The 20,667-nt window shown below is 40.6% G+C and overlaps 1 protein-coding gene across 6 annotated transcripts in view; it reads left to right on the top strand.

Annotated features, from left to right (window-relative positions):
- Positions 1–19,813, top strand: part of COLEC10 (collectin subfamily member 10) — a 166,265-nt gene extending 146,452 nt beyond the window's left edge. For 3 of the 6 annotated variants that reach the window (XM_029222915.1, XM_029222912.1, XM_029222916.1), the window contains 5 exons: positions 6,882–6,953; positions 8,312–8,383; positions 12,784–12,837; positions 14,440–14,535; positions 16,406–19,813. In XM_029222915.1, coding sequence (XP_029078748.1) covers positions 6,941–6,953; positions 8,312–8,383; positions 12,784–12,837; positions 14,440–14,535; positions 16,406–16,797 — 627 coding nt within the window. In that variant the 5' untranslated portion in view covers positions 6,882–6,940 and the 3' untranslated portion in view covers positions 16,798–19,813. The remainder of the gene's footprint in view (positions 1–6,881; positions 6,954–8,311; positions 8,384–12,783; positions 12,838–14,439; positions 14,536–16,405) is intronic. The other 3 variants (XM_029222914.1, XM_029222913.1, XM_029222911.1) reach the window with 2 other exon arrangements.
- Positions 19,814–20,667: the final 854 nt, after the last annotated feature.

Genomic DNA, 20,667 nt, shown 5'->3' with positions numbered 1-20,667 from the left:
ATTTTTACTAATCATGGAGAAACATACTGTTGTTTATTTATTTATTTATTTTTGCGGTACGTGGGCCTCTCATTGTTGTGGCCTCTCCCATTGCGGAGCACAGGCTCTGGATGCACAGGCTCAGCGGCCATGGCTCATGGGCGCAGCCGCTCCGCGGCATGTGGGATCTTCCCGGACCGGGGCACGAACCCATGTCCCCTGCATCGGCAGGCGGACTCTCAACCACTGCGCCACCAGGGAAGCCCTACTGTTGTTTATTGTTCTTAAGCAAGGTTGACCAAGGTCAGGGTCTCCCCTATCAACAGATAAGCTACCTCACGGCCATGAAGATGCCAAACACAATGTTTACAAGCGATTTTTCACTTAGAAATCATGCTTGCTTGCTCAATTTTTATGTTTTCATTAAAAGAAATATGAAGAAAATTGCCCCTCAGAGTCTCAAAGAAAGAAAGATGCTGTGATAAAATGTCACTGTGGATCTGTAGCCTCTCGACACTGTATACCCAGTGCTATCTTTGGGGGATCAGTAAGCCATACCTGGTTTTAAATTAAAGATAATCTTCTCCTTTAAAAAATTTAAAATATATATCTAAATATAATATTTTCCTATTGGCTCCCAATAACCAAGTGATGGGTGCCAGTTCTAGGGTATAGGACTATTTAGACAGTTAAAGAATCCCACTTTCAGGCAATGAACAGGAGCTGTACAAGTTAAGACTAGACAGGGAATAAAGGAAGTGAGAAACCTTATTAATGGTGTTTTCCTCTGCCCGCAATTACCATCCCAAAGCTATTAAAATGAATCAAAGTACCATGTGTCTCAGAGTAAGGAAACAGCCCTCAGTATGGGAGACTAAACATGTAGGTACTCTAGTCATTTCCAATTACAGATAAAACAGAAACTTTGGAAGGTTAAATACTACCCCTAAGTTCACAAAGCTGGAAAGTGATATAATTAGGACTTGAACTCAGGATATGTAAGAGTGGAACCTGTGGGCTTCATCAATATATCACCCCAGCTTCCCAAGAACTGCTGTCTTCTGTGAAAGACCAGTGGAAATTGTCTTCTTCCAATCACTCTGGTCATGGCAGTTTCTTAGTAGTCCTTTCAGAAGAGAAAATGAAATTATTTGTCATGATTTGTCTTCAGAGAACTTCGGTTTACTCCTCTGAATGTCTTCTCCTCTTTCTAAGTGCTTGCCTGTTTTTCATTAGATTATATGTAGCACAGCAGTATGGGCTCTAGATAAACGAAATCACAAAACACAAATCCCCGCAGCCCACTAAAAAGTAAGATTGATATAATGATATTTTGTTTACATAGGAGAATGTTCTTACCTTTTAGAGACACTTGCTGAAGTCTTTGAGAAATATTGGTTATAATTTACTTTAAAAAAATCAGTAAAAATAAAGAGATGAAGCAATGACAACTTGTTAATTGTTAAAGATACCTCAGTATCTTTAATGGGTGTATATTTACTTAGCTATATTTGCGTGAAAATCTTCATAGTAATGAGTAAAAAAAATGCCTAGTCAAATTAAAAAAGTAAGTAATGATTTTAAAATAAGGATTGAGATAGGTTCAAAAGAGATGACCTTTCATCGTAATCGTGATCATCATCATTTTTGTACCTCCATTCTGTTCTCATTAAAACAAGAATAGATGAGTTTACCAAGCACCAGACACTGTGCTTAACACCTCTCATGCGTTGTCTCCTTTAGTCCCTGACAATCCCTTGACGTAAGGAATTTTTCCTCCATTTTACGGATGAAACTGAGACTCAGAGAAATGAAATGACTTTCTCCAGAGCTCTTTCCTCCGGTGCAGTGCACTCCTTTTTCCTTAGGGTGAGCCTTGTGAATGTGACTGAGTTGAAGGGATCCAGGACATATGGGGAGGTAGGTAGAGGCACAGAGGGACTGGTAAGCTGGGTGAATAGAGGAAAGGCAAACAATAGCAGGTCCCAGTAAGGCCTTAAAAGTTTTCTTTTTCTTTTTTAAAACAAATTTGTATTGGAGTAGAGTTGATTTACAATGTTGTGTTACTTTCAGGTGTACAGCAAAGTGAATCAGTTATACATATATATCCTCTCTTTTTTAAGATTCTTTTCCCATATAGGCCATTACAGAGTATTGAGTAGAGTTCCCTGTGCTCTACAGTAGGTCCTTATTAGTTATCTATTTTATATACAGTAGTGTGTACCTGTCAATCCCATCTCCCAATTTATCCCTCCCCCTCTTCTCCCCCGGTAACCATAAGTTTGTTTTCTACATCTGTGACTCTATTTCTGTTTTGTAAATAAGTTCATTTGTACCATTTTCTTTTAGATTTCACATATAAGCGATATCATAAGATATTTGTCTTTGTCTGACTTACTTCACTCAGTATAACAATTTCTAGGTCCATCCATCTTGCTGCAAATAGCATTATTTTGTTCTTTTTTATGTTTCTGGGGAATAATGAGGTCGTGATTGTGGAAGGAAAAGTACTGGGATGTGGTCCACTTTATGACCTTACTAGTGTATCTCATATATATGAGAGGTCCAGACGATAATTGATACAACTATGAAAATTTCCAAAAATGAAGATGGAATCAGCATACGTGGAAAAAGGGCGTAAGTAGGGCTGGGGTGGATATATTTTAGGTAGGAATCTGGCCTCATTGATAAAGCACACCATAACGCCTCTATCACTCAATTCCAAGGCTGACCAGGAGAAGGATTGTTAACAACTTGCCCCCAGTCCATAAGATTATTCTGGCAGTGGGAAAAGTACAGCTTCCAGTGAATTTTTTTTAGCATTTCCAAAACCAATTCACTAAGTTTTAATAATTACTTCCTTTGAGCAGGGATAATGACCTAGGTTCGGCTATTTCATTTCAAACTAGAATTTCATTTTAAAAGAGTTTTTGCTTTTTGGGGAAAAAAATTGTACCTAAGAAAAATTGGTCAGCTGTGTGCTCTGCTGGAATTCTGCTGGAGAGATTATCACAACAAGCTGGTGGCCTGGCAGGGGCTGAAACAAATAATTTTGTAAAACTGAAACTAGTTCATCACAGTTTATAGTTTTTCATTGCATTTTAAAATGTAAGTGGCTATTTTTAAAGGAAGGAAAGTAAGTCTAAATTGCCCTACTAATCCAATGAAATATCGCCAAGAGGGTAAAAGCAGACAACTGTGCTCCATGTGGGAGATCCTTTCCAAAGCCTGCTTTTACGCCTCTCTTCTGTTCTCATTGAAACAAGTCCCAAAGAGCAAATGAAGCTGGGACCCAAGCTGAAGGCAAGGGTACACGTTGTTTACTTCATCGCTGCCAGCAGCCCTCTCACCACCAGGCTGGGATTCAGGCACACAGGTCAGAAGAAGAAGAATCCTGCTTTCACCCTCCCAGGTCTCCATCAGGAACCACCAGGGAGCAGCAGATGACTAAGTCACTCACCTGGCTGCCTCCAGTTAGATACTTGCTTGAAAATGAATGGGAAAGCTCCTAAGAAGGGGAAGAGAAGAAATAATAATGGCACCAACAATTCACATTAGTGTGGTTTTATGATTCACCAAACCACGTACATGCCTGTGTTTGATTTTGCCTTTTGGTGAGCAGAGCACGCATCTTTGGTCCCGTTGTGCAGAATAGCAATCCCCAAACCCAGAAATGTTAAAACAGAAATTTGTTCCCAATCATACACCTTGTTCAGAACAAAAGCTTTGAAGGCATTTTCCCTGGTTTGAATTCTGGCTTTATTACTTACGAGCTGTGTGACCTTGGGAAGCTATTGAACCTCTCTTTGACCTCATTTTCTCATCTGTAAAGTGGAGCTAAGGGGCTTCCCTGGTGGCGCAGTGGTTGAGGGTCCGCCTGCCGATGCAGGGGACACGGGTTCGTGCCCCGGTCCGGGAGGATCCCACATGCCGGGGAGCGGCTGGGCCCGTGAGCCATGGCCGCTGAGCCTGCGCGTCCGGAGCCTGTGCTCCGCAACGGGAGAGGTCACGGCAGTGAGAGGCCCGCGTACCGCAAAAAAAAACAAAAACAAAAACAAAAAACTCTCTGAAAAAAGTATTATTTTGTCCATTCTACAAACGGGTGAAACAAGGCCCAAGGTCAAGGACCTCCCAAGGTCCCTCAGCTCATGAGTGGCAAAGCCAGGTCTGACTTATACTAAATTACCGCAAGGATACATTCCCTATGAATTAAGTCACTGAGACCTTGAGCTGGTTTCATCCTCCCCACTATCCATCTTATTTAACAAGGAACAAGACTCACTTTCTGTATCTCCACTTTTCTCCCTGAAAAATGTGGCACAGTGCCAAGTTCTGTAAAATCCACAGTCTGCTGAGAGTCACAGAATCCTAGACTAGAAGGGACAATTACCTGCTAGTAGGGATCTGGAGAGGCAGAGACACACATATTGTTGAATCCTAGTTGTATCACTCACAAGCTCTATGACGACAGGGTAACAACTTAACCTCGGTGGGTCTCAGTTTTTCCATTCAGAAAATGGAGCAGTAATTGTTTCCACCTCCTAGAATTGCTGTGATGATCACATTAGCACAGTGCTGGCACCCAGGATAACTGCTTGATAAACATGTACTGATAACTTAAGCTAGAGAAACACCATCTAGTTCATCCACTTCACCCCACTGGTTTGATCCCACAAATCATCTGTGCATCTCCCCAGAAGGAGATACTAGAGCTTCATGTGTGAAGGGTTCCAATGCCTGACCAATCTTACAACCTGGAAATCTAACTGCTCCATTTAAAATATTATTTCATTTAAAATATTAACATTCTAAAAAAAATTAAAAATTAACATTCATTCTCCAAAAAAAGTAGAGAATGACTTGTTATGCTTTTTCTGGATAAATGAATGAACATCTCAACATTCTCTCTCCCAAGCTAATCTAATCTAATCCCAGGAATTTCATTTTTGTCTTACGAAGTCTGTTATCTACCACTTTCCACTGGTGATGACGAGGATGGCTTCCTGTCCTGAGATTGCTGTGGTGATAAGGCAGGTAGCTCATCTTAATAATATTGTGTGTTGTGCTCTTTATTTTCAAAGCACATTCACATGCTTATCTTTTTTTTTTTTTTTTTTTTTTTTTTTTTTTTTGCGGTACGTGGGCCTCTCACTGCTGTGGCCTCTCCCGTTGCGGACCACAGGCTCCGGACACGCAGGCTCAGCGGCCATGGCTCACGGGCCCAGCCGCTCCGCGGCATGTGGGATCTTCCCGGACCGGGGCATGAACCCGTGTCCGCTGCATCGGCAGGTGGACTCTCAACCGCTGCGCCACCAGGGAAGCCCCACATGCTTATCTTGTTGATCGTAATACAACTGGGAGAGTTAGGGAGGGTGGGGGTTATCTCTACATTAAGGATGAGGAAACTGAAGTATAAAGGAAAGAACAACGATAGCCACCATGGCTAAGCACTTATATTCCAGGTCTTTTTTTGTTAATTTTTATTTTATATTGGAATATAGTTGATTAACAATATTGTGTAAGTTTCAGGTGTACAGCAACGTTCCAGGTCTTTCACACATAATATCTCATTTAAACTTCTCAAGAGCCTTCTTTAGTAGGTGTTATTAGCTCAGTTTAGAGGAAGGGAAAATGAGGCTCATAAAGGGAGGTGACATAGCCAATTTTCTCCAGATACTGAACGGTAGAGCTGAGAAACTCCAGATCTACCTCACTCCAAACCCAATAAGCTCAGTCACTGACTTTTGAAAATTTGCTTAACCCATCAGTGACTAAAATGGCATTAAAATCCAGGATTCCTGATTCACAGTTTGGGACACCTTTCATCAAACCACTAATTCAGTTCTTCCTGACTGGGTATGTTGCTAGAGCTAGACCCACCTATGACTAGAATAGCCACTGCTCACACAGAACTGCTTTACAGCTGTTCCCCATTCCTAGCTAGTCTTCTGCTCTTATCTTCCAGGTCCATGCCTATGATTTGGGGGTTCTCAAGCATGCCGTCAGAGGGTTATAAATTTATATATATGGTTACATATCTATCTATCTGTTATATGTATAAAATGTATATATATTTACATAATATATAAATATATATTTGTATTATATATTTATACATATTGTGCATAGATATTCATGTATATGGAGATATATATATATATATATATACATGCACAGGCTTCCAGAATTTGCCAGATTCTCCAGCAAGAATAAAGATTTGCCAGGCCAAACAAACTTCTCAGGGATTTGCCAATAAGTGTAATTCTTTAAATACAGATTTGGATGTGTGTTGGTTCGCAATTTTGGGAATTTCCTCGGTGAAATCTGAAACTGGCCCCATACACAGAGGGCAAGGGGAGGTGAAGAAAGAGGCAGGCCACTCCAGATTGGTAGGTGAGAGGTTTAATAAGCAAGGGGAGTTACAAGGCTCATCTTGAGTGGCCTTAAGACTAGTCGATCTCTGCACTCACCCACCAGAATCTTAAAGGTTTATATAGATGCCTTAACTGGGTTCGGGCATGTATTCAGTCCAGGTGGTCTCAAGGCTGCATCCTTGAACTGGCTTGGGCTATGGGAACTGGGTGGAACATACATTCCAAGGACAGGGGAGAGGGTAAGGAGCCTCTGATTGCCAGAGTCTAGCTTGCTGGTCAATCAATGGTCACATCCTCTTGATTACCTCTTCCAACAACATGGGAGAAGTGAAAGAAAAATGTTAATGGGAGTTTCTTCTCTTTCCCTGAGTGTCCCGTTCACATGGGCCTATAGACATAATCAAATCGAAGTTGTAAGGCCAGCACTGAGCTGAGGGATGGATTCTAACCATGTTCAGCTTTTCCTGGGGAGTCTGTGCTTATGTTACTATTTGAGCTGCTCCACTCATTCATTTTCCATTTCTAAAGGAGATGAGGGTGAAAAAGGAGATCCAGGAGAGGAGGGAAAGCATGGCAAAGTGGGACGCATGGGGCCGAAAGGTAGGTAACATGATATGACTTTGACACTTTGCTCTCTCTCTGCTGGACTTGCCTTGGAAGTTAGCAGCTTTCATAACACCCTCCTCTCCAGAGATTCATGAGATGTGTTTCCTAGATGAATTTACTTGCCACCAGAGAGTTCCTATGAGATTGCCTGTTGACAAGACTCGGACACATTTCTCAAGCTTCATCCTTAGGGCTGGTGGGAGAGGAACACCCTGGGAGCCCTGGGGAATTGCAGTCCCTGGGAATATCTAAGGAACTCTGAGTTTTAGAAACACAGCCATGTTCACCGCTGTGTCTCCCCTCAGATGCCGTGCTAAGCATCTCTGGCTGGCTGGCTTAGAGTGTGAGGGGGAAGAAAAGCAAGAGCAGAAACAGCTGTCTGATCCATTGATTTACTCACTTTTCTCCAAGAGCTCTTGGCAAATGGTGGGTTATATATGGGAAGAACAGGAGAAAATAAAATGAGAATATAACACACAGGCTATTAGGGAATGGTTTTACTCACAAGCCAAGACTCAGCCTCGCCAGAATACAACTTCTGGATTGTGACGTGTCAGCGCGTGTCTTCCAAGCACTAGAACTATTCCTTGCCATCTGCTACAAGGTAGTGGCCCTAGACCACTGATTTTAAAATCTTCAGTAAGTTAAAGAGAGAAAAAGACTCATAGGATTTTGAGACTTCAATTTGAGAAATGCTGATTTAAACTCTTCTTATTGTATAAATATGTACAATCAACTGCAAAATTATTCTCACAACTAGATAGCTTTACAACTGGTAAATATTTTTTAGATAATCATGGATTAAAAATGCAAATTAGTAACAATTTTGTAGGCACTCAGGAACCCCTGATTATATTTTTTTGGAGGAAAACTTGGTGGGACAATCTCTGATGTCTCTTTAATCACTAGGTTTTATGATTGTATGTTCCCTCCCCTTTGAAAAAAAATGGCTAAGCTAGTCCAATTTGTTTTAAAGTAGTGAGGAAATAGAATCCCAGAGTGAAGCCAAAATGGATCTCAGGAGGAACAGAATTAGAAAAAACTGCAAGAATTTTTTCACTCAGCTCCTTACCTGACCTTTAGGTTAAACATCCTCTGTTGTAGTTCTTTAGAAATATTGCATTTTAATATCATCAGGCCCAGGACTGTCACACTCACCCACATTTTAATTTTAATACGTACATTATAATGCTATTAAAATAGTTATAATATAACACAGGATGTTTATTATATACCACAGATAGAAGAATGCACTTTTCAGTATTTCCTTCAAGTGAATATCATATACTAGGCACATCATTAAAGGGGAGATAAAACCTTAGGATATAAGGATGACTTGCTTTACTTTTCAGGAATTAAAGGAGAACTGGGTGATGTAGGAGACCAAGGCAATATTGGCAAGACTGGGCCCATTGGCAAGAAGGGTAAGCTATATTTTACTATTCTCCAGTAGCAATTTAAAGCCAATTGAACCTACCCTCGATATATGTCGAAATGTTCTGTACCATGAAAAATGAGCCCTTTCCTTTCTTTTAAAACACGAGTTTTCTCTTTCCTCCTATCTTGGCAGTTTCTTCCCTACGTAAGCAACGTGTCTTTGAAAAAAGGCCTTGAGCAAAATTCAGCTGAAATTCAGGGACAGATTCAAACATAAAGTTCAGTTAGTCTCTACCCAGAACTCTCTCCTGGGATCTACTGGTTATAATCCTTTATGCAATTAAAACGGGTGTCATGACCATGAAGCGCACTCAGGTGCAGAAAACAATTATTCATAGAACTCAGTGTAGCTGAGGACAGTATAATATTCCTTTTTAATCTGAGTGGAATGATAATAAGTCTGTGTCTGAGATCTACTAACAGGATAGGAATTTGAGGTGCGTGTATATACATCCTTTTGTTTTCAGTCATATCCTGATCCTGCATGTTCCTGCTTCCATATTATGAAACACAGGTAGCCTCCCCTTTATTATCTAAGCACCCTATCCCATCATCTTCTCCAAAAGCACCACAACGGTAGCAGGTTGTTTTTTTTAATAGATCTTTACTGGAGTATAATTGCTTCACAGTACTGTGTTAGTTTCTGTTGTACACCAAAGTGAATCAGCCATATGCACACGTATGTCCCCATATCCCCTCCCTTTTGAGCCTCCCTCCCACCCTCCCTTATTGCTTCTGATATTCAGCAATTCATACAGACATCGTTCTGTTGGTTTGAAGTTACAAAGCGGTCCCCTTTAACCCGGATACACAATTTATTTGAGCATAGGAGAACGGGCTCATGATTTGCATAACAGGGGCATTTTAAGCAGATACTTGCTACGCTGGAGCTCACCACAGTAGTAGTGGGAGGTGGCTACGAAATTATGACCTAAGTACAGTATTTACTCCAGTTAATTTTATGCAGTTATGATTTAATACTACATCTTTACATTTGCTTACATTTCTCGCAACTGGGAATGGCACCATGTATGGTCTGTAGTCGTGTCTGTAAGTTTTGATGAATTTTAACTTTTTATATTCAGTTTGTGTATATTTTATGGTATACATGATAAAATAGACTAGTATCTACATCTATTTTATACATTCATGACATACCTAAATTTTTCTTAATTATTTTTCAGTATTTCTAGGCTACGTGGTTCATCTGTGAGTTTTTTCAAATTGTTGAAAATCTCCCAAAACTTCCCCAATATATTTATTTTAAAACTTTGCACATAAGTGAACCCGCACATTTCAAACCCGTGTTGTTCAAGGGTCAACTGTATAATGCTGAATAACCACAGGACTACTATAGGAACCATGTCAGAGGGTAAAGCCAGATTGGTATGAAAAAGAACTGACCGGGCTTCCCTGGTGGCACAGTGGTTGAGAGTCCGCCTGCCGATGCAGGGGACATGGGTTCGTGCCCCGGTCCGGGAGGATCCCACATGCCGGGGAGCGGCTGGGCCCGTGAGCCATGGCCGCTGAGCCTGCGCGTCCGGAGCCTGTGGTCCGCAACGGGAGAGGCCACAACAGTGAGAGGCCCGTGTACCGCAAAAAAAAAAAAAAAAAAAATACTGGAAAGTAGTCACAGTGCTTACATCTTCTCAGAAAAAAAAAAAAAAAGTCTATGCATCAATTCAAGTATCTATTTCCCACATTAAGATCCAGTTAAAGGCTACTGCTTCAATGAATCTTTCCCTATTCTGATCCACAGCCGTCTTTACCTTCTCTGAAAACCTACCAGGCAATTCCTTTATTTCATTCTGTTTGTAGACAATGGTGCTAATGTCTCATCTCCTTGGTCTCTTATGTGCATTTTGTTTTCCTTAAAAACCTATTTTTTTGGCCGTGCTGCGCGGCTTGCAGGATCTTCGTTCCCTGACAAGGGATTGAACCCGTACCCTCGGCAGTGAAAGAGTCCCAGCCACTGGACGGCCAGGGAAGTCCCCCAAAACCTATCATTTTCTAAAGCAAATACTCTATGTATGCTTTTTTTTTTAATATTCATTATTGGGCTTAGACCAGAACTAGGGTCATAGCAGAACTAGAATCAATTTTCAACCTATGTTGAATTGAAAGGATTCACATATAAAGAAAATAAACGATTTTTAATTAAAATATTAAGCCATATTCATATGAACTTTCAAGTCCATATTGCTTTTGGTGATGATAGGACTGATATTCCTTTCCACTTTTTATAACATGTTTTGAAGACTTGGCTTCCCTTCATTAAGTCATTGGTTAAGTTATTTGAAAAGCACCATGAATTGGGGAGTCAGAAGTGGTTGGGTTTCAATACCAGCACTGCTATTGAATTGCTGGATGTCCTTGAGCAATTTACTCTGCCTCTCTGATCTTCAATATCTTCAGTTGTAGAATAAATATAATGATAGTACCTAGCTCATTGGATTTAATATGATAATACCTATGAAGTATCTAACTTGACAAATGATTGGCACTCAGCAAGTATATATTCCTTTTCTTCCATTAACATATTCTCAAAATCTAGTCTTATCTTTTCCAATTTACATATAAGGGAAATGAAGAGTTTGCAGGACACAGTTTAGGTGTGTCCAGATCAATCTTCCTCATCAGGGTGCTCGGCATATTTTTATGCTTCTTTCCCAGCTGTACCTCTGCTGTACATTGTTTCCTATGTTGCTCCCACCTTCACCTGCTGAAGCTCCAATGCCATCTCCTCAGGAGAGCCTGCCTTCATTCTTCCAGCTGGGGCACTACCTTTTCCAACTCCCTTCTGCATTGGACAGAGTATGTTATCTCTGTTCATGGTCTTTCTTATAATATTTATCACATTCCATTGTCATAGATTTCACCATTGTTTCATTTCATCCAAGTACAAGTTCTGAGGCATTCCCCAGCATACTTAAACTACATTTGGGGTTTCAAGGACTCCCCTCCTTTTGTCTGGGGAGCTCTGGCATCACTGTAAAGAAAAGTGTCCACGTAGGTCAATTTGGAAAGGCTCAGCAAATCCTGGGGGCCCTGGCAGGCATGCCTTTCTGCATGATCAGTGGCCAATATGTACGGGACTCAATGAAAAGCAGTCAGCAGACAGTGATGAAAGAATAGCTAGTGGGCAGGCAACATGGGGAACCCTTTGGGTTTTAGAGTGGCTCCCAGGTTTTCCCTTTTGCTGGGAAAGGAAGGGGTTAGGCAGAACCTCAATGCTGACCCCATTGCCCCTTACATTGCGCCCTCGGTCATATACCCAATTCCTGGCCACATCATTATCCTACAAGAGTAAGCCTCATACTCTTCTCTAGCCTGGATGACCTTCATCCTGTATTCATCCCCCTCAATTCTTTCTTATGCTTTTTCCAGATCACCGTTGAAGCATAAACTCTGTTTTACTTCTATCAGGGTCTTCTCTTTGGAGAAGAGTACTTCAGGGCCCAAAGCTTCAGGCAAACATTTCCTCTTATAAATCAAAAGTTTTGCTTTCAATTATTGTGCCTGATGTGGGCTTCAGGAGCTTATTTTGAAGTTGAAAAAATTCAACATTTTTTTCCTCTCTGCTTTAATAATTCTGATTCTCTGAAAACTGTTTTGTGGATGTCTCTGACTGAATAAGAAAAGGGTCAAATACAAAAAAGAGCAGAGAGGAAAATTATCAAGGTTGATATGTCAGTATAATATTTTTGACACAACTTTAAATTATGGATATTTGCATATATCACATCTCTTCCAAAAAGCATAAACTCTTTCAAGCCAGATGTTTAATCTTGTCTCTCTTTATACCCTTTCAAAGTACCAAGCAAGTCTTTTGTCTTGCATAGAGTAAGTAAATAGTAAGTATTTGTTGAATTAAATTGAAAAACCACGATACATGTTTTTGAAGATCCAAGGGCAGAGCCACATGGAAGAACTTGGGGGCATAATAAATACACAGACACTGTGTAGTGCTAATCAGTTGATCCAGATGTGTAAAACAATGGTACTTTTTAAATTAAAAACATGCAGAATATTGTCTTAGCTTTGCCCAGAAGGCCACATTATAAAAACATGTTAGTAAGATCAGTGACACAAACTTAAACGTTTATACATCCAACTGGAATTCTGCATTCCATCTAATTAAATTATGACTTGTTTGATTTGTTGTACCTGTACAGCCAACTCAAAATCAAATTATTTTTATAAAACCAAGGAATATTTGTTGGAGATATTGCAATGAATTTTAAAACCTCTTTCCTGTTATTTTAGGTGTATAAGATATTGTCTGCCTGAAATAATTCTATTTCATTAGATTTTATGCGTTCTATTCTATTCATCAATAACACTATTTTATTTAGTTGTTCTTTTCATGGCTACTGTTTTTCTTCAGGTGACAAAGGGGAAAAGGGTTTGCCTGGGATACCGGGAGGAAAAGGCAAAGCAGGTATAATATACTTAGTTTTTCTTCTTAATTTTTAACATCATTCCAAATCTATTCATCTTAAAAATGAATATAGTTTATAGAAAAACAATAGTCTTTTCAGTGGGATTAACCTCATTTTCCTTGGGCCAGAAGAAAGGGAAGAATGAAAATTTCCTCTCTATCTGCTGGTGACTTTCCAAGCCTCTGGGGAAGGGGAGGATGGTGCATTCCACCCCTCCCATGCTTACCATGAGGTAGCAAACCCAGCACATCAGGAAGCAGCCCTCATTCTCCGAGACCAGGAGGAAAATCCACGAGGGCCACAACAATTGGACCAGCACGTCTTACATTCCACCAACATCTCAGCCAAATACTGGCCAAGCAGTTTGCCAGCAGCAAACTGGCCTGATCCAGTGAGGCCCTGTGGTTACAGAACATGCCTCAGTGGCTGGGGAGTTTCTCCCTGGTACTGAAAGAGAGGTCTATTTCCAGCGCTCGATGCAAGGAAAAAAGTAGCTTGTTCTTGGTGAGCTTCAATTATTTCTATCCGTAAAGGTGTAGTGCGGACTAATTCTAAGAGCTCTTTTAACTTCCTTATATTTAACTGTGAATGTGGATAAATAAAGCCACAGATATTTTTTTTTCCTTTGGCTAATAGAATTCATTTTGCTTTTCAACAACCAAAGAAACAAAGCAAATGGAAATGTTGACATGAAGCAGCCATTAAATAGGAAAAGGGAATCATTTGAATTTTTTTTAACTTTTTATTTTATATTGGAGTATAGTTGATTAACAATGCGTTAGTTTCAGGTGTGCAGCAAAGTGATTCAGCTATACATATACACGTGTCTATTCTTTTTCACATTCTTTTCCCATTTAGTTGTTACATAATATTGAGCAGAGTTCCCTGTGCTATACAGCAGGCCCTTGTTGGTTATCTGGGAATCATTTGAATTTTACATCATTTTCCTTACAATTCTTTCTCTGCCACATTACCAGTAGGTAATTGAAAAGGTAAATGAGCAAAGGGGAATTAATGGCAGAAGTTAAAATCATAGTTAATCCACAAATGGATCAACTGACTCTTGAAATTGTAAGATAGATCTATTCACAAGATTTAAACTTAGTCCTTGAAACATTAAGCTATACTCCAAATGGATAATCAGAATTAACATTTATTTCATCGTGAAAGTTTTCTCCTGTCTTGGCAGAGTTGTGTGAGCCAGTGAACAATGCAGTAACAGAAGAGAAGACTGGCTAGAAATATGGTTTTTTAAAAGCTGTAAAGATTTTATTCTGAGACTGGTATGTTCTGTGTTCAACAGAATGCCAAATGGTCCACAATATGTGTACAGTGGTTAGTCATATTTACTGTTCTTTTAAAAAATCTGGTTTAGAACTGTGTTTTAACTAATTTAAAATATTTAAAAAGATATTTTCTGAATTCCTAAAGACAAGGTATATCAGAAACCCTGTATTAAATAAAAGACAAAAAGCATAGCCGTTCACAGAGAGACGTAGGCAGACTAGAAGAAGACAGTAAATATTGGGAGGAGAGCAATTGCTCTTTTCAACCAGTCTGCTTGTGCTTCAACATGAATTCACAGCTTTGTCATTTAAAAGGGACTGTCTGTGATTGCGGAAGATACCGAAAAGTTGTTGGACAACTGGATATCAGTGTGGCTCGCCTCAAGACATCGATGAAGTTTGTCAAGAATGGTGAGTCTCTTCTATTGCTTTGTACTATTTATCCGTGGATTTATCTCTTTCAACACTGCAATTCCAACATCCCTAGCAGGAAATAACTTTGGGCAAAGGCCTACTGAATAGTGTCAACAGTTTAAAGTCTCTCAAAATCCTAATTATCCACTCAGTCTAGGACACTTTAGGTCCACTTCCTGTGGACATACATATGTGCGTTCCTATGGGTAGAAAAGGGCGCTTTAGTGAGAGAGGGGAATGAAGAAGAGGCAGAGTCTGGCTAGCTGGGCCTTAAGAAAAAAAGGGCCCAGCTTTCAAACAGACAGCCAGCATCTCAGAAGATAAAAGTAATAATAAAAACAACAGCTACTTTCTTGAGTACTTGGAATAATAATAATTTTTATGATTAGACCGAAGCTTAGAGAGATTATCTTACCCATAGATACAAGCTAATGAACAGTGGAGCATGGATCTGAACACAGGTTTCATGACTCCTCTACCCTCAGTGCAAATCAATAGGAACATTATGCATTTCTCTAAATTGTGCAATTTTCCATATCAGTCATTTTTGTTTTCCCTTGTATCTCCCTATTAAAGTTCTCAACAAAGCCCTTAAAGTGGGGCTTATGTGCCCTCTCCTGGGACAGTATGAATGAGGGAACTGTTTTAGTTACTGTTACGGTTGGTTTCACTTTGTTGTACTTTTATTTATTATAATCCAGCCATATTTATTGTACAATACTGGAGGCACACAGTTGCCATCTTGTGTCCATCCTCGTCTTGTAATACTAAAGGCATAGGAAATGTTTGATATGAACTAACCCTCAGTTATAACTCTGGTTATAACCTATACAGAAGATGCCTCATCTGACATGACTTGGACCTTAATGAATAAACCAGACCCCAGAGGTTCAACATAGTGCAATAGTCCTTAACATTTGAGTGCTCATAGATTTATTTGTAAATTTTAACTTATAGACCCTAAAAAGATGTATGTAGATGCCCCCATAGGCCAAAACGTACATAGCATATTATGAGCTCAGGATGATTCTGAGTCCCCAATTCTGTCCTGAGTCTTACTCAGAAGCTCAGTCTACTTCATGTACCTGGAGTGAAGTATAGACCATCTATCTCAATTGATATATATGTTCACAATCTAGGAATCTGGCCCATAGGGACAAACTTCTGTATTATTTCCATATCAGTCCAATAAGCCTTTACCACCCCCTAACGCTGTTCCAGGCACTGAGGCTACAGAGTGGCAAAGACATGGTCACTGGCCTCAAGATGCTCACAGTTCAGTAGAAGAGACACACAAACAATTAGACTAGAATGTGTCAAGAGCTGTGAAGTGAAAGGGACAATGGAAACATAGGGGAGAATGCACAGGAGTGCTCATGTCTGTCCAGGAGCATTGAAAAGGCTCTTATAGGAGAGAACACTTCCACTAAGATCTAAAGGACGGGTAGGAATTTGCCGGATAAAGCAGTAAGAAGACCTTCCAGGCATGAAAGGTACGGAAGTGGAAGAGAGAAGGTCATGCTCATGGAACTGTAAGTGTGGCAAAAGCATAAACTAGGAGGGGAAAAATTGTCTGAGATGAGCTGAGTGACAGTTCATATAACACATCTTTGTCAAAATAGCTCTCTGCTTCACATTGTGAGGGAAGTGAAGGAGAAAAAGACAAGGGAGGACCAATGACAGGAGTTTGTTCCCCATTTGACAGCTAGAAAGGTGGAGAAAATATTGAACCAGTGCCCACCTCATGATAGGGTCTTGGAAAAGAATTTTAAACGTTGAATAAATGAATTTAAATTAGCAATATTTTATACTTAGCGTTTCTCTTTTTGACATATATAATCACATTCTTCTTTTCCTTGCTGCAAAGTCATAGCAGGGATTAGGGAAACCGAAGAGAAATTCTACTACATCGTTCAGGAGGAGAAGAACTACAGGGAATCCCTGACCCACTGCCGGATCCGGGGTGGAATGCTAGCCATGCCAAAGGATGAAGCTGCCAACATGCTCCTGGCAGACTACGTCTCCAAGAGTGGCTTCTTCCGGGTGTTCATCGGGGTGAATGACCTTGAGAGAGAAGGCCAGTATGTGTTCACCGACAACACTCCACTACAGAACTACAGCAACTGGAAGGAGGGTGAGCCCAGCGACCCCTACGGCCACGAGGACTGCGTGGAAATGCTGAGTTCAGGCAGGTGGAATGACACAGAGTGCCATCTTACCATGTACTTTGTCTGTGAGTTTGTCAAGAAGAAAAAGTAACTTCCCTCTTGCTGCACATTTGTCATTTCCCTGTGACTACCATGGCAGTTATTTTTATCCATCTTTTTCTGTCTAATTACACTAAATTCATTCTGACTCAAGGCAAGTGAGAAATGCTAGACTGAGGTTTGGAATCTCCATCGCCATGTTCGTCCATGGCGATTTTGAACATTTTCATACACGGTATGTTACTGAGCCATAAGCTCACCAGGTTACGGGTCCCGAGAGAGCTCGAATTACTAGTTGTGCAGGAGGTGGTTGTCTATGTCTCAAATGAAGTTCTCACTTGGCATTTGCTCTGCCACCTCTCCCTAGAGCCGTAAACCACTGTCTATCTAGCCCAGTGGATAATTGGATAGTTGGTTGGGGATGATTAGGCTCCAAGCCAGACATATGAGAGGCTCTTCTCTTAGGAATGTCAAGGTATTATCTGTCTTTGAACCCAAGATTCCCAATTCTTTGACCAGTCACCCACCATGGCCATAGCCACACATGCAAGGTCCTCTTCTTTGCATACACTCAGAAATACTTCAACTCTAAGCCTCTATATGAGGAACTTCTAGCCTAGTGCCCTGTTCCAGACCATATGGAAGCACACAGATAACTTCTGTTCTTCTGGTTGACGGCCTTCACTAAAGCATACCAAGCCTTGGCCCCCTTTCTGTAGGCCCATAGGTAAATTCCAGGCCTCCAGATGTTAACCCTGTGATCTGAGGAAAAGGGAGCTCTAGAAATTGAAAAGAAAAAAAAGAAAAGGTTAGCTCCCACACAATATTATTTATAATCCTCCTGCTAAATTGCCCCCTTTATTAATATGGCTCCATTTTTCCTCATCTTAAGTTTATCCATAGCAACTTTTCTCCCCTTGGGCATGGAGAATGAAGGAAAGGGTTTGTGAAGCCTTCAGAAAACTCTAGAAGCTTCAGGGTGCTACCAACACCAAGTCTCTAAGACTCTTGTCTGCCTCTAATATATCATGCATGGTGACATTTTGTGGGAGGCCCTTTATTCTCTGCAGCTGTATGTTGTAAAAATCTCACATCAGTGATGCCTTCAAGTACTTTCAAGTATATCACAAGAATGTGTCAAGTGTGGAGTTTGGAACATGCCTGAGACTCACATTTACTAAGCTGGTAAAATTCTACTTTGAACTGCAGATCAAACCTCAAAGCAGCTCTAAATTGAAATTTTAAAATAAAAGTTCAACAAAACCCTAGATTATCCCTTTATAAACTGATGCTCCAGTTATAGTTTGTGACATATAATTAGACATTTAAAATGCTGGCAGAACAGTTAATGAGGGGCTTCCCTGGTGGCGCAGTGGTTGAGAATCTGCCTGCTAATGCAGGGGACACGGGTTCGAGCCCTGGTCTGGGAAGATCCCACATGCCGCGGAGTGGCTGGGCCCGTGAGCCATGGCCGCTGAGCCTGCGTGTCCGGAGCCTGTGCTCCGCAACGGGAGAGGCCACAACAGTCAGAGGCCCACGTACCGCAAAAAAAAATAAAATAAAATAAATTACAAAGCAGGACACCATATCAAATCCAGTATCCTGGGGTAGAATGCCAGCCAAGAGCTTGAGGAACAAGAATCTAGAAGCACTTAGAGGAAAAGAAAGGGATTAGAAAAGAGGAGAGAGGGAACAGACAGTAAACATTGCCTATGGGCAGCTCACACTGGGATCCATATTCTGATTTGTTCTAAGCCCCCCAAGTATGAATATTAATTGTGTGCACCATCCATGCTATTCTAATTTCTATTATGATTATTATAATAATAACATTTCTCTCAATGACTCATCGTTGCTGCCAGTGCTTCCAAGAGAAGATGACAGAGTTTCAAAGATAGGATTCATCCTGAGACCTTGCCTGGGAGAAATTTTGAAGGCACCACACACTTAATTAGATTTGCTATAAAACTTACTTTGTGCTTTACAAAATAAATGTCTTCACATAACATTTTCCATGTGATCCTGATAAACTCTGTGAAGTACGAAGGGCAGACGTTTTTATTGCCATCTTTCCAATGAGAATACTGAGGTCCAAGGAAGCTAAGCAGTTTACCAAAATCAACTCATTTGAAAGAAAAGCAGGATTTCACTCTGCTGATTGAAACTGTCAATCCAGTGTCCTCTCCAGCCTATGTTTTTTGCTCTTATATTGAATGGAATTTCATCCACGATTTTCTTGTGATAACAGGGGCTCAAATAATCTCTCTTGATTACTTTCCAAAGTTAAAGATTAGGGTTAATTAATAGAAATGCTGGGGATTCAGAAACTTGCCTTACAAATATGGTACTCACTGGTTTCTTTTAAAATTCAGGAATGTTTACACATGTCATTAATGTTGAGGAGGTGATTTAGTACAGTGTCACTACAGTTTTGCAAATAACTACAGATTTAGGGAAAGCAAGGCAGATATATTAAAATTAAGATTTGCCAAAACTAAAAATGAGCAAGTAATTATTTGCCCCATAAGAGAATAAAGTAGATAATTCCCTTAAATAATTAGCATTTAAAATCAATTTCATTCTCAAAAGTTAAATGTATATTCAACTTTTCAGGAACATATCTGGGCACTTCCCAAGGATGACATAAAGGTTCCAGGGGAAGAAAATTAAAAATGTATTCACAATTGCACAGTGCTGCCTTTTCAAAGCAACACACTCTATAGCCAGACAAGAAGAAATATCTTATGTCCAGAGTCATTGTGTAGAAGGGTATATACATCCTGTGTTGAGAGAAATATAACAAACATTGATTACACTTTGGACAACTCACCCATAAAAACTACTGACATTAAAGAAGATGTATTTTTTCCTGCTTAGATGTATGAGCTTCTTTGATTGTTATTGACCAATTAATTTCCAGCTCTCTGGATTGCATACCTGGAGACCATAAGACGTCTCTGGAATAGGAAAGGTTAACTAACTGGCAGCACGCACTGCGTTTCCACAGATGTGGTATACATACATGCATTGTTTTTCAATATAGGACTTTCTTCTACTGCACTCCTAACAGGTGGTCACACAGTCCATATTTGAAGGTTTTGGGTAATTTTCTAACCCCATTAGAAAGTTTTTCCTTACAGTGAAATAAAATATGCTGTCTCTAATTTCCATCTACGCCCTTGTTCTCCCTTCTGCTGTTCATAACTCTGAGAGGTCGGACCCTGAGACCAGCTGGATCAGCCTCTAAATGAAAGTACAAGTCAGGGCAGGGAGAACTGTGCTCACTGTGGCACTGGTTACTAAGGTGGATACCCAGTGTTTTTTTGTTTTGTTTTGTTTTGTTTTGGGTTCTCAGGGCTCCCACTGTTGTGGCCTCTCCCGTTGCGGAGCACAGGCTCTGGACGCGCAGGCTCAGCGGCCATGGCTCACGGGCCCAGCCGCTCCGCGGCATGTGGGATCTTCCCGGACCGGGGCACGAACCCGTGTCCCCTGCATCGGCAGGCGGACTCTCAACCACTGTGCCACCAGGGAAGCCCGATACCCAGTTTTGTACATTTCTCTAACCCTATATGGTATGCCCCACTCCCAGTGAATTCAAATTTTGTTGGTGAGGCATTAGAGGCACAGATACAGAGTAGAACTGGGATTGAAAGTCATGTGGGGCATCTCAATTATAAATAATCTATTTATTAGGAGAGGGTATTCAGTGGAGAGGGTTCAACCCTAAGGGAGGAGGCTGTTAAGTGGTTGATTGTTTGGTAAGACCTGACTGAGAGGGTTCAGGGCAGGTGTCCAGTGCCAGTGAGACGAAGTCCAAGGCAGAGACCAGGTTCATGAAACTGACATGGCGAACAATTGGCTTAGGTGCCTAGTAGAGCTCACTAACTCATTAATTCAACAAATGTACTTATGGAGCATTTAC

Source organism: Monodon monoceros, unplaced genomic scaffold (genome assembly GCF_005190385.1).
Source record: "Monodon monoceros isolate NGI ecotype Baffin Bay Population unplaced genomic scaffold, NGI_Narwhal_1 Super_Scaffold_14, whole genome shotgun sequence".
In the NCBI taxonomy this organism is placed as follows: domain Eukaryota; kingdom Metazoa; phylum Chordata; class Mammalia; order Artiodactyla; family Monodontidae; genus Monodon; species Monodon monoceros.
Note: the sequence above shows the minus strand (reverse complement) of the source record. Positions and strands in the feature narration are given on the sequence as shown.